This window comes from Thermobia domestica, chromosome 11, assembly GCF_964235325.1.
Source record: "Thermobia domestica chromosome 11, izTheDome1.hap1.1, whole genome shotgun sequence".
Classification (NCBI taxonomy): domain Eukaryota; kingdom Metazoa; phylum Arthropoda; class Insecta; order Zygentoma; family Lepismatidae; genus Thermobia; species Thermobia domestica.
This window is the reverse complement of record NC_137464.1, coordinates 146501165-146518643: the sequence shown is the minus strand read 5'-3', so window position 1 is coordinate 146518643 and position 17479 is coordinate 146501165. Positions and strand designations below refer to the sequence as shown.

Here is a 17479-nt window from a genome sequence, read left to right as displayed (position 1 = left end):
TAAAAGCCTGTTTTATTCTGAAGAGAATGACGTATCAACCATGAATTTCGGATGAATAGTGTTGAAGCAGTAGCTACTTCAAATGAATATTCTGAAAAATAGCCCTATTTTTCAAGATGGCGGCCATTTTTCAATGTGGCGGTCAAAAACTTTGGGTCCTACCTCTATAGATTTTTTCTGCCGGGTGTAAACAAGTATTCCTGATAGTTTCTCCTTTTTTTCCAGAAGTGCACAATCCAATCAATCGCTTTTTTTTTCTTTTAATTATACTTGTTCCAATTTAAAAATGATGAAAAGAATGTGTCATTTCCAACTCTCAAAGTACATAATTTTCTAAACAGAATAGCTCTCGTAAGTAGGATATATTCTTGCACAAAGGTAGAATTTTTTGTATACTCGAAAATGTGAGAGAGTGAAAGACCAGACCAATTTTCTATGAAAGCATGGTGGACTTGTCTTTTTAGAACTTGCATGAAAATATGTTCTTTTTCACACGGAACGCATTGCATTACAAATATTTCTAATATTCTACAAGCAGAAGTCGTACAATTTCCATCTTCTTTTAACAAGAAATAACTATCATCATGTTTTTCACCTTTTGAATAATTCGAGGTACAATATAAAATCTTTTTCGTATTTTTATCTTTTATTCCATTACATTCATACAAAAGACAATTTGAATCACTTGCTGCATTGACAACGCAAGTTAGCGTTAATGATATATTGCTACACTTACGAAGAATCCCATCGTTGTCCGAAGTATCTATTTTACCTAGTTTTGGGAGTGACACCGAATAAGAACTTAGGATATATTCACGGTCTTCACTGTGTGAGACATTCCCTGATCGAATGTCCACCAGTCGTTCAATAGCAAATCCTCTGAGCAACTGCTGACTAATATACTGTGTTCCATGCAGTTGTTGTTTTAAAGTAGCATTTAAAGATTCGAATGAAAAGCAGGAAAATGAGTATAAGGGTCCTGCATTTTTCACAGTCACTAATGTGTAGTATATCATGAATATTGGATAACAAATATTTCACCGTATAGATGCTGCATTTGAAATACGAAGGAGTGTAAACACTTTTCCATAGTTGGTATCTCTTTGACATTGATATTTTTACACAAGAAACTTTCCAAATGTCTTACGATTTGGCACAAATGATTGAAATACATATCATCTTGAAAAATTTGTTTAAAAATTGGTAAATAATATATGAAAAGAAGCTCAAATCCTATTGCTTTCCAGTTACGTCTTTCTCTGAAAGAACGAGGAGTACGTGTAGCGTTTGATGGAGGTTTAATTGCTAGCAAAAGTTTATCCAATTTATTTATTTTTCGACCTAAATACCAGGGTTCTTGTTTATTTTTGAGATCAAACCACATCATAATTAACACTCGAAATACTCCTTAACACGAACAACGCATATAATCGACCAATGTGCCTTCTATTATTTTGTATGAAGTGGGCTGTATGAAAACAGGTATTCCTTTCACTCCATATTCCTTTGTTTCCGAATAGTTCAGAATATCGGTATCACGCCTTAGAGGACCCTTAGGATTTTCCTTTACATAAGGATAAACTCTTAAGCCTCTTCGCAAATATTTACCCGGTTGTAAGCATTTGCTACACCCGTATTTTCCGTTAAATTGAGCTAACTGTTGCACAGTGCATTTTGCGATCTTATCAAACGTTCCCATCAAAACAAACAACGTAACACGTTGTACAATTTCTCGAATATCTGTAAATTAGTAGATAATTCAACTCCCGCTTCTAAATCTTTAAGCTGTGAAACAATTGTTTTGTAGAAAGTACAGTGTAAGAGATGACATTTTTTCATTGAACCTTTTAGTAAACTACGTATGACAAATATACCAGCTAACAACATATTTTCAGCTTTCTACCGATGTAGTTCATTAATTTCTAAAACTAAAATGTATAATGGCCAAAAAGAGGTGTTGGAGCCAACAAAACATTGAACTCCGTCAGTATTTAAAATTCCAGATAAAACAATTCTGCCTTCAACAGAAATTAACTGTGGGTATTTACGCTTGAATTCGACATAAATGTTACCATCACGTATTGAACTCATAACGTTTCGTGTGTGAGCTCTCGATAAATTTTCAATGAAATCAGGTCGTGCAAAAAGGTTTTCTATTTGATTCTTTAGATCAAGTGTTACAAAGTAGTGTAACTGCCCACATTCATGTAGTAAACATCTTCCACAGTTATTGGAAGACTGTTCAAACAAACTATCACATTTACAACAAAAGTAATGTTTCTTTTGTGTGATTACTTGCGTTTCATTAAACCTTTTATACAGCAAGTCCTTAGAAGTTGGTACATTTTTAGCATTTATAGATTGTACTAAACTTAGAAGATCTGTGAAATCTTATGGCGTTTAATGAATTGTATGATGATGTACTGACTTACTTCCACATCTTTCATGGTTAACATTATCGTCCATCTCATTTAAGTGATCTAGACTTATTTTATCTCCAGATAACTTTCTTGGTTGATCACCTATATGTTGAACTGTTGGTGATTGGGATGTGGGGTTACTGCTTAAAACAACGCTTTCTCTTTCAGAAAGAATGACGCAAGAGTTCAACACACGATGGTCATTACTGCCATTTGTATCATCAGCACTTATACAATTCTGACGATTACACCATCTGTAAGCAGTTGTTCGTGGTATTTTTGCTATTTGTAATGCAAGCGCACTCTCTTCATTTAAATACTGTTTGAATGATCGCTTCATTTATGCAAAAGATTGTTACAGGTTCGTGAACAGCTCGAAACTTATCAAAAGCACATATGAAAAATTATATTCTGAAAACACACTTAAAATACAAAAAAATAGACATAGATGCAGACTGATTACTTCTGTTCCTCTGTGTTTTCACTCTTATCTGAGCTTCGAACACTGCCTTTCCTCATGGCCATTCGTCTGTTGTACACATCTATCTATCATGGCAGCATGAATCTTCGACGGTTTTACTGATGGATACTTAGCAATCACGAAATCTAAGGAAAAAGAAAATATACATTTTTGAGCCACGCAGACAGAATTAAAATTTGGAGCAAAGAGAGACAACTTTAAAAAAAAATCCCAGCGTATAAGAAAAACGAAAACAAACCTTACAATCAGATGTATACAGATATTCATAATTCATCACAAGCTTATATACAATGAAACTTGTGAGTAACGGAACTATTCTAAGCGAAAATTTCCCGCTTGAAGGAAGACCCCGAAAATCTTCACAAAATTTATTTTAAATCTGTTTAAAGTTTACTCCCTTTTGCATGTAAAGAGTACCCTACACAACTCCGAAAAAGAGGTTCTAATTGAACAAACAAACGAAAAGTTGAGAACATAGAAAACTCCTTTCTTCTCAAAAACGTTACTTTTCAGTGTCACACTCCTGATTATTTCACTGCAACAAGTTTTTTCCTTGTTTTCCAATGGGAGTATTCTTAAGAGTCTTCACTATAGCGAAATTAAACTACCGCTAATTTTAGAGTTTTTCTGTAATATCTTCAAAACAAATAAACATATTCGAAAACCAGAAAGATAGTGAACTAGACAATACGATTTTCCATGTGATACCATTATCACAACTCATCTATCTGCTTTTGATTTGCAACTCTAGATAGATTTAGCATTTTTTGCGGGTTCTGTGAATAGCGGCATACCCAAAGCAGATAGGTAAATTATGGTAAAGGTATCACATGTAAAATCGTATTGTCCAGTTCACTACCTTTCTGCTTTTCGAATATCTTTATTTGTTTTGAAGATATTACAGAAAAACTCCAAAATTAGCGGTTGTTTAATTTCGCTGTAGTGAAGACCCTTAATTAAGTTTTCCTGGCATGTATATCTTAGGATCTACGAAATAATCCACGAATGATCCACGAAATAATATCTTTAATGAATATGCAAGTGAGTTCAAATATGACCGCAACTGTTGCTATTGCAAACCACAACCCATGCACTCGCTGGTGAGTTCAGCTACTAACTCCACCTTAACTCCCGTGCAGATTAGAACTTGCTCAGTCGTGTCCAGGAAGTGCGAGAGTGATGAGCGAAGAATAGCTGCCTGGGAGCGTGCAACAATGCATTATTGATAAAATTTCTCATTGGAGAAAAAGTCATGTCATCTTAAATTTGACACCGAGACTCCAAATACAGTATAAGGTTTGGCTCCAAGTAGTTAAAGGCTTAAATCTCACTTGAGAGGCATGAAATGGGGTGGATAACGACGCCGTCATCGTCAGTGTTCAGGAGTGTATTCGCAACCAATAGAAAAAATGTATATGAAAAGAGTATGAAAATGCTTCCAGAACACTAGCAAAAATGTATCGACTCTAGAAGGGAGTACTTTGAAGGGTGCTATGTTCAATTCTTTCGCTCTCAGTCAAGGTTTTGGTATAAAAAAGTCATATTTGAACCATCTTGTACATTACAAACAATTAACAAAAAGTCCCATGATTTCTTTAGTAGCATTTTCGTTACCATACGACTACTATATAGTAATAAAAATTGCGAAAAAGTCATCATTACAACCAAAAGCATGCAAAATTATGGTAGAAGCTATCCTTAAATGATATACAGTAGAGCGTCGATTATCCGAACGTCGGTCAACCGAACGACCGCTTAACCGAACTGTGTACTCGCTCGCATCTGTTACTCTCCCACCCTACCGTCCATCATCCCCCTCACTCCCAAACCAAGTTTTCCACAGTAGTCGCCGCACTGAGCCACCGCTGGCGGAACATTGCTTCTAATGGGGCCTTCATAAGGCGCTGCTGACCGGCCAAGCCGCCAGTCGCTGTTTCAACAATCAGCACACTTCTTTTTATGAATAAATTTACTGTACAGTACTTCTTTTTGGCAAATAAACATGTACAGTTCGATTATCCGAACAAACCAGTTTTCCGAACACCCATTTCCCCCAATTACTTCGGATAATCGACGCTCTACTGTACTACAAGTTTTTATAATCTATGAAAGAAGAAAAAAGTATTACTCACACCAGATTCGGAGTTCGACTGATCAAAATCATGGGAGTTTAATTCCAACCAATTAAAAGCTGTTTCACATTATGCGGTATTCGCAACCGTTTGTCTCGCTTGGAACTACTGAGCACTTTTTTTAACGCTGAAACAGTACATTCTTTTTCATGCAATTTTTCTTCTAGAGACGCAATCTTTTTTCTTTAGCTTTCTACAATTTACACAGCTCTCTGGAACAGACGCAGTGGCATTCGATGCACTACTACCGCTTACTGTAAGGTATGAATTTTCAAACTCTTCTTGCAATGTTCGTTATTTCGTGTTGGAGACACATCATGTTCAGAAAAATCTACACTTAAAACACTTTCTCCATCTATATCATCGTCACAAATTTTAAGATGCCTTTCGCAATCACCTCTTGATCCTGAGAAAATAAATAAATAACCGTAAGTACAATGAAACTAATGTCAAATATTACAACTTAGTTCTTTATTGTGGCCAAGTGGCCAATGCTGCCTTTTGTTACGTCAAGAAGCATATGCGTGCCTAATGTCCACTGTTTGCGCGTGATTTTATTACTGAAGTCTTCTCTAATACACAGTATATACAGGTTGTTAATAAACCACATCGACAAACTGAAAGAGGTGATTACAAAAAACACGTGGACATGAAGGGAAAGTACATAGTTTAGAAGCTAGGACATCCCCAAGCGTGGAGAAAACATCGCGGCATGCGATATTCCTAACATGAGAAAAAAGGTGAACTGGAAGTCACTAATAATTCCGAGCTCTCGCCAACGCATTGCATATTCACGGCGGCCAAGGCTTTCGTTTTTGCCAATTTGGACCCACTTTAAGTCCGATCATATCTCGGATTCTGTTCGGAGCTTTTCTGAAATTTTGCCATGTGGGAAATCCCCTGCGCACTTATTGCTAAAATATGCATTTTGGAATGGTGTGTGTGTGACTTTCTTCACTGCGATATGAACAGACATTTTCTATGGTTCCACGTGTTTGAAATAAATTATTATTACTTTAATGCAGTGGTCGCCAAACTCATGCAGCTTCTGAGCTACCATGCCAGTTTTTAAATCCTACTGTGAGCCACCAATCAAAAGAATTAACAGCTTTAAAACAAAAAATCTTACCTTTGTTTACTAACATGAACTTACATTGTACATAATTATACATAAGAAAGTAGTTCAAGTGTAGTTAGTAATGGTAGCTCGCGATTGACAGTGGCGACTACTATTTTAATTTGAGAAATTATTTCGGTCAATTTGTCGGTGCAGTTCATTAATATTAATATATCTAAAAGTAAGTTTACTAACCTGAAGTTAAAAGCCAAGCTAATTCACCGAACATATGCATATGATAAATGCATTCAAGAGTCATTTTTCCAACACTTAAATTATTTACTTACTGCTAAACTACATGCAATATTTTTTTTAAAAAATCGGATCTCCGGCACACGCAAAAGTTTGTTAACCTTTCTGTACTACTTAGGATATTCCCCAGACATGGTACACAATTTTCCTATTGACGGGAGCGAATTACATCTCAAATCACTTTAACTGTCCTACAACTGACTTCTGTTGTGCCTTACGGACAAACTTAATGCCAAGTATTAGCTTATTCACACTTTGAAACACACTGAAACTGAAGAAAAATACTAATGTTGACAAGAAGTGAACATTAAAGAATAAACGGAAATGAAAACAAATGCACACAAAGTTAAGTCATAAATTTTCGTATAGAATTTTTGTTTCTGGGAACAGCGTTGTGTACACATTTGCCCGAAAGCCCTAGCTACCGGCGCGTGCAATTCTGGTGCACGAAGTTCCGGTTCGATTCCCGGTGAGAGCATTTGAACGGTTACATGGTTCGGATTGCACTCTAAACAGCGGGGCTAACCCTGTGCTTGAATGGATTCAGAATTGTCACTATTCATTTCAGCTCCCCCGAAAATTATGAATTCGACACTGATCTCGAGCAATTAGGACATTTTAATTTTACCTCCTCACCCAATATCGATGCGGCCCCCATGCCAATATGAGCTAATCTTAGACTTCAATGGCTACGAGATTATTACTAATCATTTCAGCAAACCCAGTGACTACGGATTCGACACGAATCACTGCCATATTTAGTAACTTGTTTCGGGGCGAGGGGGCTTGAGGAATAGCAAGAAGCATTTCGTTGTACTTACAATGCGATTAAATTATAACTTACTTATTTCGGGAGAGCTTGAGCCCGATAGCCCCTCGTAAATACGCCACTGACACTAATATTGATAGTTGTTGAGTTTTTTTTTTTTTTGTGTGTGTATTCATTTAATTGACATATTTCTATCTTGCTTAGTTGGATACAGCGCAGTGTGGAACCACGCAGCAAGCAGAATTTCCCATAATTGCAATCAAAACAGTTCATGCGCATCAAAGACAATTAATTACCAGTTTAATCAGTACTGTTATAGGATGTAAGGAGATGTCATATTATACTTTAGGATATTTATGGAATATTATCAGATATTATGGTTTTAGATTTCAATCTTAGTAAAGTTACAATATTTTATGTCATTTAGATTTAAGTTTATTCACATCATCATTTTACTCATTAAATCATGTCACACAAATATTAGGAATAACATTATGTCATGAAATTCATTTAGTTTGCTGACGCTTTATTATTTCACTACCAAAAAGCAAATAAAGCAACCTAGTTACATTATGTTAACGAGAGAATTTATACAATGTAGTTATTACGTTTGTCAGACAATTACAATTAGATCAGCGTTTTCATTTTCAAAATTGAGAACAGAATGTTTATGATATTGTAAGAATTGTGTATCTTTTTGTTTTTAAAAATTCTTGGATTGACAAAATTTAAATCATCTGAGAGATTGTGTCTGGGGATTCTAGAGATTTCTGGTCAGCAGAATGTCCTGTCCCAATTGAGTTTCTCAAGAATTCCACGTGCTATCTGGAGCCTGTTGTTGTCATGAATATCTTCAATGTCTGCAACCTCATTTCTTGATTATATAAAACCGTTTCCTTGGAAAGAGAGGGCAGTTAAAAGGAAGGAGTTAATAAGAAGCAGTGAATAAGAATTAGTTAACAAGAATCGAGTTAATAAGACCTCAGATAATGAGAAGTTATTAAGAGATCTATTCGTAACAAGCCGAGATAGTTACTTTAATCTAAGTTTCGGAAAGATCGTTTATAAATTTTATTCGCGTACACTATCGAGTGATAAGCTCATTTTCCATGGACGATTTATAAAGTTTGGAGCTGAACTGCAGATGGGATTACCTGACAACATAGGACCAGTAGTCACCCAGGTATGATATTCTTAAGGCCAGGTTTCCCTAATTTCTTTCCTCATGATCTTTCAGATATTTAATCAAGTCAATCTCAGAACACCAAATTCATTGTCCAATAAACTGATACAAATCGAACAATATGTCTTTCTCTGAGTTAAATAACACTTCCATTGATCACAACTAAATTAGTCTTAAATCTCATGTTACACATTTGCCTAACTTTTAGGGGCACGTTGAGAGAGAAATTCCAGATATTTCTCTTAGTTTAGTTTGGTCTTCTCATTCTTGCTACTATCCCCACATTCATTTCGTACAAGAGTAGACCAGGCTAACAGTACTTTAATGCAAGTAGTTCATTGATTTCTATATATATAAATGCAGCAGTTACTGTAAGTACCAAAAGCATAATTATTTGTATCATAGCAATGTATGTTGTATAAAGACTTGTTTACAACGAAGCAATAATGCATGTAGTCACTGTAGTGTGAATCATATTTTATATCTGTAATAATTTCATAGTATAAAAATAACAAGGCCAAATCTTAGAATCAGCGTTAATAACACAGTCCACAAGGTGTTATAGCAATACTTTAAATCACATACAATCGTTTTCGATTATTTTACTTATAAGCCATATAGAAAATGACTATTTTCTCCGGGAGGATTTCAACTCAGAGGGATAAAGTAGTATTGCAAGCAGTGTGCGAATTGACGGGGGGATGCCTGGGATTTTCCCCTCTGACAAACCTTTATCCTCCCTCGGAGAAGAATAATTTTAAACCCTGCAGGGGTAATTTTCCCCACTGTCTATAGGAGTTTACGTGTGTGATGGCTGAGTGCGTATATGGTTGAAATTCGTCCCTTCCTGGGAAAAATATTCAATTCGCACATTGACTGCGAGGATACTGGTAACCCACCTTGAGCAAAATTAGAGATTTGCTTCGGTCGGGGAAAATGCCCCGGCCACCCTCTGAAATCATCACTGATAGAAAGTACGGCATTACTGCTGTATCGCCGGACCAGACGAAAATCCCAAAAAAAGTTTCTCCCCCAAAATACCAGGTTATGACCCTGACACAACTGGTAGTGATTATTGTTTGAAATAAAGTGTGGACGTATGGCATATAAGCTAGTGAATACTTAGGTAGAACACGAACCAACTTGTGCTAGATGACCACTAAAAAGTACGAATGCTATCTAACCGAGTCAGCGTAGAAACACAGCAGGGGGCCCGAGTGGTTGCGAAAGGGTCCGTCCGTAGGGAGAAGACATGTCAACGGCGGTGAGTATACCCATAAGCCAGGATAGTGAAAAAACACTTATGTCATAAAATGCTTGGCTTGTATTGCACAGTTTTGGGGAAGATAGTAAATGCCATGCAAAAGAAGTAACAAACTGCAATAAATTAGGTTTGGTTACATCTTTTCTGTAGTTTCAATAGCTTCGTTTCTACACTTACGACAAACAGTTCACCTGTTTAGTAGACCATGCCTTTCACACAATTTCAGCAACTGACATTCCATATTTTTGTATAACTCGAGAAAACTGAAACACGATATGTAACAATCTTGTTATTTACGCACCGTTTCTACACTGAGTTTCCCATAAATCATAAGTATATCTCTCCGTCAAATAGTCCCTTCCGCGTCTATTATAGTGCCGCCTACAACATCAAAAACAACTAACAACAAATATTTTCTTAACTTCAAGTATTCCCCTCACCTGACTTTCACTCACTCTACCTCACAAACCAAAATAAATTCTCCAGTTCATCTAATAAATTGTCTAAAATTGGTCCGGTGATACAGCAGTTAACCGGAAAGTACCCCTTTCCCGTTACTAAGAGTGAATTTTCAAAAATGCTACATCACGTGTCTGCTTATTTTTAAAGAAGAGTTAATATACCTAATTTCCCTTAAGTTTAGAGGTGCAACTCCAGTTTCAAACCTACAAAAAAGCAGTCAAAATATTAAAAATTATTAGGTTACGCTAGGTTATGTTACCCGGTAAGACTTTAGTTAGACTAGAAGGATCTAGAAGGTAAAAACTGGGGAGCGGTCAGAACCCAGGATATACTATAAACTTTGAAAAATATATAAATAATAGCTTAAATTATATTTATCACTCTAAAAACAGGGAGCCTAGCCTCCCGGCCCCAGCCTAAATCCGCCACTGGACTAGATCCGGTTCTCTGAGAAGCTTCAATTATCACTTAAATTCAGTAATCCGTGGTTCTCATAAAAATTTAATACATTGCCTTCATCAACCATATATAATTCTGTAAAAGTCAATGCGGAAATATCACATTCAACGCACCGATTCGCCATCCAATACGATTACATTCTGCTGCTGAATCATCGAAACCTTCTGTGTTTACAACTAGTACCCACTTTCACACATCTTTTCCCGTATTAAACGTAACTCTACTGCAGTGTTGGGAAGTAACTAACGCAAGTAACGCGTTACTTTTTAAGTAACGCTTCCTAGTAACGCTTACATTTTTCCAAAGTAACTATAACGGTAACGCGTTACGAATTTTTAAGTAACGTACCTAGTTTGCGTTACATTTCGGATGAGTAACTACAATATATGTATATTTTTTTTTCGGAAACAAATGTTTCTTTCCTGTAAGTGAATTTCTCAGAATGAAACAATCGAGCATGAACTACGTATTAGGGTGGGCCGAAAAAAAATTTTTTTTTTCAGATATTCCGGATAGAGTAGTCATCAAAAGTTGTGCATTGATACGAAATGAAGCCATGTCAAATATGTTGATTTCAAAACAATATTTAACCGGGCCCCGGTGGCCCTAAAGTGTCTAATTTTTTGTTCAAATAAAATGGTTTTAGGTAATAAGAACATTTTACCAGACAATACTATTAATACACAAAACATGAAATACATGGTTTCAATATACACAAACAACTATTAAGAGCTTAACTAACTTTCATAACTACCATATTAACACACGAAAAACCTCCGTGTTGAGTCCAGCTCAGAACTCTCAAACTTTAAGAGAATATCACTTTTTCGCATCTGGATGCAAAATGCACAAACTGGCTTCCCGAAGGCGGCGCTTACATTGCTGAATTTTCCGATTGCGGCGCTTACATTGCTGAATTCAAACTAGAAACGTAATGGCTGCGAGCCTCTCTTCCTGTATTGTCTTGCCTTCGAATTAAGGATATGATTTTGAATTATAACTCAAAATGCAAAACGATCATTAACCTCATTAAGAACGAGATACCTCCCATTAAGAGCCAAATTAAAGAAATTTAAGAACGGTGCTCAGAAGTTATTTGATATTTTCTCTTGCAAATGCTGCGATAGATTAACCTGTAAGTGTGATAAATCAAATTAAATACCACTTTTGGAGTGGGAGTTCATATTAAATCAGAGAAATCAGAGACAAATGACGATTTGCAATGTAGATAAAGCAGAAACCCATAAGCTCAAAAGAAAGCATGACCCACAGATCGATTATAATGCTGCGGTACCAATTACAAGAGGGTTAGAATCGTTAGCCTCAATCCCGCACTTGGAACATACATTAAGCGCTTCCATCCCGAATTCAGACGATGCAGAGTTCGCATGGAGCTATCGTTTAGAGAATAAAATCTAAAGTAAACCTAAATAAACAATAGTGAGCCCTAAACAAATGAGTACCACAAAAGATTTAACAGGTGTCTCGAATTGGTCGGCTGCTAAAATTGTATCGCTGTGTAGAGGATATGAGTTTACTGAATAAAACTAAGACAAGGTAGTAGATAAAAACAAAATCCATAGGAAACTAGCAAAACAAGAAAGAGAAAAAGAAAAAAAGAAACCGTTCTACAGTGTAAAACTACTAATTTTAAGGGTCACTATTTTGATGGCCTAAAATACCAAACTATAGTTCTAATTGGCAATTGCAGTAGGCAAAGCACTGAAGAATATGCGAATTATATCGATTTGATCGATTGGTCAGAAGTAATAGTAACGAAACCTCCAATTTCGGCTAATGTATCAACAGAAGAACTAACCGAAATGATTGTGGAAAAGAGGGGTTTCCACAGTGTCACATTCCCTTTCCACACACAGGCTTTTGACAGGTGTATAAAGGTAGTAACAGAATAATCTTCAGAAGTATGCGGTAGTGTTGCACGAGACGGTTATATTCGCACAAAACTGGAAGCACGAAAGTATCTACCAAGCTTCGGACATAAATCTCAATATCTTGCTCCAAGATTCAACTAAGGAGCTTTAAGTACGAGGAGGGTGGGTTTGAGGAACTCGCTATGTTGCCACTTCCACGTGGTGGGTTCTGGGCTGGTTTGGTGTTTGTTGGTCAATTTTTCAACCTTACACTAAACACCAATCCGACGAAGAGCAGGATCAGAACATTTAAAATCCTGGAGTCAAGTTAAAGTATTACGGATTTTAACCAATGTTCTAGACATACTTAAGATAATGGTATATATTTTTTAAAAAACAAATTAACACTTTTCGGACCCGCAGGATTTATTAAAATCTTTTTATCTGCCTCTGTTTTGGGGAAGAAACATAGCATTATACAACTTTTGCACGGTACCCAAACTTAATTTTCTGAAAACAAATATTTCAATAATATTTTCACTACTCACAACCATATTTTTTCAGCATTAACGTTCTTTGGGGCTCCCGAGGCCCGGTTAAATATCTTTATATCCGGCTCTGTTTTGGCTAAGAAACATGTCATAAATTTTGCACGGTACTCAAACAACTTTCTAAATATATATATATATATATATTTCAATAATATTTTCACTATTCACAACTATCTTTTTTTTTTTTTTTTTTTTGTAAAAAAAAAAAAAATAAACGTTCTTTAGGGCCCCCGGGGCCTGGTTAATAACTTTTACTCCGGCTCTGTTTCTGTGAAGAAACGTAACATTATACAATCTTTGCACGGCACTGAAACTTAACTTTCTGAAAATATATTTTAATATTTTCATTGCTTGCTACTTTTTTTTTTTTTTTCAAAATTACCGTTCTTTAGCGCCCCCGGAGCCCGGTTAATATCTTTTTATCCAGCTCTGATTTCGTGAGGAAATATAACATTTTTCAAACTTTTGCACAATACTCAATCTTAATTTTCTATTTAAAAAAAAAAAAAATCGGCCGTTTTCGGCCCACCCTACTACGTATGTCAGTGACCGACAGTCACAGACACACAGAGAAAAACAGATAAATTCGTAGTGCCACTTGCTGTTTTTTGAAGAAGATGAGAGCCTTAGGGAAATCACGTGTACTGAATGCAAGCACCTGTAAGATTTTGTCGTCGATTTTGACGGCTCCAAATCAATACATTCAGTGAGTGAACTAGGAGTGCAATGATACCGGTAGTGTATTTTAATTTGATTGGTATTGTTTTTATAAAGATAGAGAACGAAAATATTTTACCGTTCGAACATTTGAAAGAATACTTTTTTCTTAAGAGCTGAGGATGATGGTGGACAGAATTTAAAAGTAAAGTGTCTGAAGTGCCCCGGCGGAAAATATTTATCAACAACTAGGGTGCCATAATTAACGATTTACAGTAAGAGGTTAATATTATGAGCGGGCCTACTTTATTACTAGAAAATAGTTTGCTGATGGTATGTAATACTGGAGTTTTTTCAGAACATTTTGCTTATCCTAGAGTCCCGTTGATTATAGAGTAGTGTAATGTTTCTCTATATTCTTTATTTTTAATTTTACATAACAACATTATTATTATTATTATATAATTAGTTTAGCAGAATAATAATAAGCAACCATTTTTCTAACGCAGAGGGATGAGCAAGAGTCAAGCTAAAGTCGAGTTTCAAGTCCAGTTTCGAGTCAAGTCAAGGTTAATATCCTCGAGTCGAGTTCCGAGCCGATTCAGTTTTTCGCGTCGAGTCGAACTTGATAAATGGCTCGTTCGTTTTGTCGTCTCGAAATCATGGCCTGATTACACTGGAAAACGAAAGTCATAAGAAATGTAAGCCAAACAGTAATATGGAATACTTTTAGTGTTGCTCACGAGAGGGGACACTGCTTGCATCTCGTCTCGTCTCGATAGCGAGACCACAAGAGATGTTTTATAACAAACTCAGCTCGGCTCGGCTCAACTGAGAAGATGGCTTTAGCCGGCTCACTTGGGGTGAACCATCGGCTCGAGCTGGCTATGGTAGGGATGAGCCATTTGCTCGGTTCGGCTCAAGTGAGCCGAGGGCTCTAGCCGAGTCGGTTGGGTGAACTGTTGGCTCGGCTCACTCCTCGGTTCGGGTCGATAGTGAATGAGCTGTGAGCTGCTTGAATCGTTGACAATTCTAAACCCGGGCCCAGCAGTTTTGAAGATATTTGGCCAGTGCCCTATAACTTTTAACAGTGTTTGGCTCGAGCTGAATACTCAACCTAGACCCTCAACCCAAATTCAAAGGCTCGTGAACAATGTCCTTGACTCCTAGACTTCACGACTACCGAGGTTGGCAATCAACTAGTTCTTTAGTATTCAAATACAAACCGCCTATCTTTCCTTTTATATACAATGTTGTTATAATAATAATAATAATAATAATAAATAACCATAATAATAATAGCGGTAGTAATAGTAGTACGGAAAATTGAAATCATATTTTTTTCCCATTTTTAAAGTTTCGGACCTAAAAGTAACGCGTTACTTTCGAAGTAAAGTAACAGTTACTTTTGGGGGGCAAGTAACGCGTTACTAAAGCGTTACATTTTAAGAGAAAGTAAAGTAACTTGTAACGCGTTACATTTTTACAAATAACTTACCCAACACTGCTCTACTGCCAAACTTACACACCTGAAAATCATATAAGAACTCCAAACCATCATTTCTTACCTGATTTCTCCTATAAATTTTCCTAAAACGGGCGGGGATCTTTAAACTTAACCCCCAAGTTTCAGCTCATCCTAAGTTGAAAGACTGGTGAGATACCAGATACACACATTGTTCGCAGTGAGAGTTTCACCGATACATAAATTTGTCACCGCATTGTTAATTTATGCGCCTAATACTACGCTTCATTGTGTGTATAGACAAACATATTAAAATCCATGCATATTGTACGTTACTACACATATCTAATATGCTATATTTTTATACGGAATATGCACAAAGACTTACCAATGTATAGAACTGTACCATTGTACAGTTTCCTTCCTTCCCATGTAACTTCGTATATGTTGTTCATGCAGACGCTCTCTTCTTCACAGCGTGATCGAGGAAGAACTGATTTCTTCTCGTTATCCCACTCTACAAGCATATACAAACTTGACATTCTGTAGACACAGGTGATGACTTCTCGCCCAACTTGTATAACACCGCAACGCATACATATACGTTATATACCGGTAGTTCTTTGTTCTCGCACTTCACGCCACATTTGAATGCGCGCGCACCAACTAGCGATAAAAGATATTTAAAAAAGCTAACTCGTATTTATTTATATTATTAATAGTTTTACAAGTTTTATCATTTTATTTTATATGCCGTTAGAATTAAATAAAGAAAATTACGTAATTCTGTTTACATTTTTGCTGACATCTTGTGAGGATATTTTCAATCATACAGTGCATGTATCTGTGGCTGTATTTCACAGTTAACATAGCGTTCACCAGTGATGCCAATTTAGCCTATTTTTGGCTAAATTTAGCGTATTTGGAAAGGCATTTAGCCATACAAATCTACGAAATGCTTATAGCCTTAAATATAGCTTAGTTCATGAAACTCTTTTGCCAAGTTGGCTTTTTTTTTTATTAGCCGTTAAATTAATTCTAAAAATACTTTTTCTTTGAAAATAAAGTGTAATTTTTAAAAGTTAGCCTATTTGTCATTAAATATTATCGTATTAATTGATTTCTCTAGAGGGTATTTTATTAGACAACATACATTTATTTTTCATTCTTCTTCTCTCTCCCAACCCACAGATTTACAACTACTTAACAATACTTATCGGCTGAGAAGGTATTTTAATGTCGCTCCCGTAACGGTCCCGTTTGCTACTTTTTAATTATTTTAATTTTCACATTTCATTGCAAGAATGAAAGTTTTTCAATACAAATTTAGTAAATTGTTCTGTTAATCAAGGTACTGAGATTGTTTTTGTTTATTAAAGAAAACAAATAGGATATCTAATTAGCTTGAAAACTCTCAATGCAATCATGATGATTCCTGTGAGTGTACGTAGAAATAACAAGTGTTTATAAATATTATGACCTGCCAAAAGTACTACTGAAGATTGGGACAATGGCAATCTACACAATCGCAATCAATCCGCAATCCAACCATGGTGTATCGAGTTCCAGCGCTTGGGCTAGTTGCGACATCATCGATGATGACTTATTTCAATTCAACTAATATTATGGCTGCTGAATTTCACAAATCAGCTGAGTTGTTGACGGATTTTATTGTAATTTAAAGTCACATTATTTGTTAATCTTCACTGAATAAAATTCAAGATTTCAAATTTTACTACAACTTACTTATAATCACAAAACAGGGTTTAAAATCTACAATGTGGGTTATAGGTTAGCAGTTCTAAATCTAGGCACTTTTTGCGTAAAAAAAGCTTATTTCTAAAGGGCATTTAGCCTATTTTCTTCTAAGGTTGTTGGCAACACTGGCCTTCACAGTTAGCAATCCTAGTTTGCAGGCAAATATTACCAACATGAAAGACATACAAGCTACTATAAAGATCCATGTTTCCTTTACACGAACATGCACTGTATATCAGTGGCGTAGTCAGAAACTCATCGAAGAGGAGGATTAAGCCATTAACATTACTACTATCCATTTCATAAAGATAGGCTCCTGACTTCGCGGTGCCGCCGTGACGTCCAGTCAAAACTTATATTTCATTGTCGTACCTCGTTGGAATTGCTGGAATGTTGTCTTTTCAATACTTAAGACATAACAATTTTCTTTGTACTATGTAGTGAGAAAAAATAAAAATTAATGAAAAAGTGCGTATTTTTTCGTACTTTTTTGGTAGATCAATATTTATAGAGCTATATCTCAGAAAAGAGATCACGTGAAATAATTTCCTGTGTACAATATGTAGATGCATCCATTAACTATAAGTTGTGAAAAGTTCACTTGTCATCACTTGATATTTTTTGTATAATTAAAACAA

The 17479-nt window shown here is 35.9% G+C and overlaps 2 protein-coding genes across 5 annotated transcripts in view; both read right to left on the bottom strand.

Moving 5' to 3' along the window:
• The window catches only part of Mrm2 (Mitochondrial rRNA methyltransferase 2), a 211229-nt gene that overhangs the window by 72674 nt on the left and 121076 nt on the right, over positions 1 to 17479 (bottom strand). The gene's annotated exons all lie outside the window — the stretch shown is intronic.
• Positions 1403 to 15735, bottom strand: LOC145664478 (uncharacterized). The gene is made up of 3 exons (XM_081731194.1): positions 15472 to 15735; positions 5034 to 5439; positions 1403 to 3026 (listed from the first exon to the last, which is right to left on the bottom strand). The coding sequence occupies exons 1-2, from the start codon at positions 15677 to 15679 to the stop codon at positions 5285 to 5287; spliced, it is 363 nt and encodes a 120-aa protein (XP_081587320.1). The 5' UTR covers positions 15680 to 15735; the 3' UTR covers positions 1403 to 3026; positions 5034 to 5284.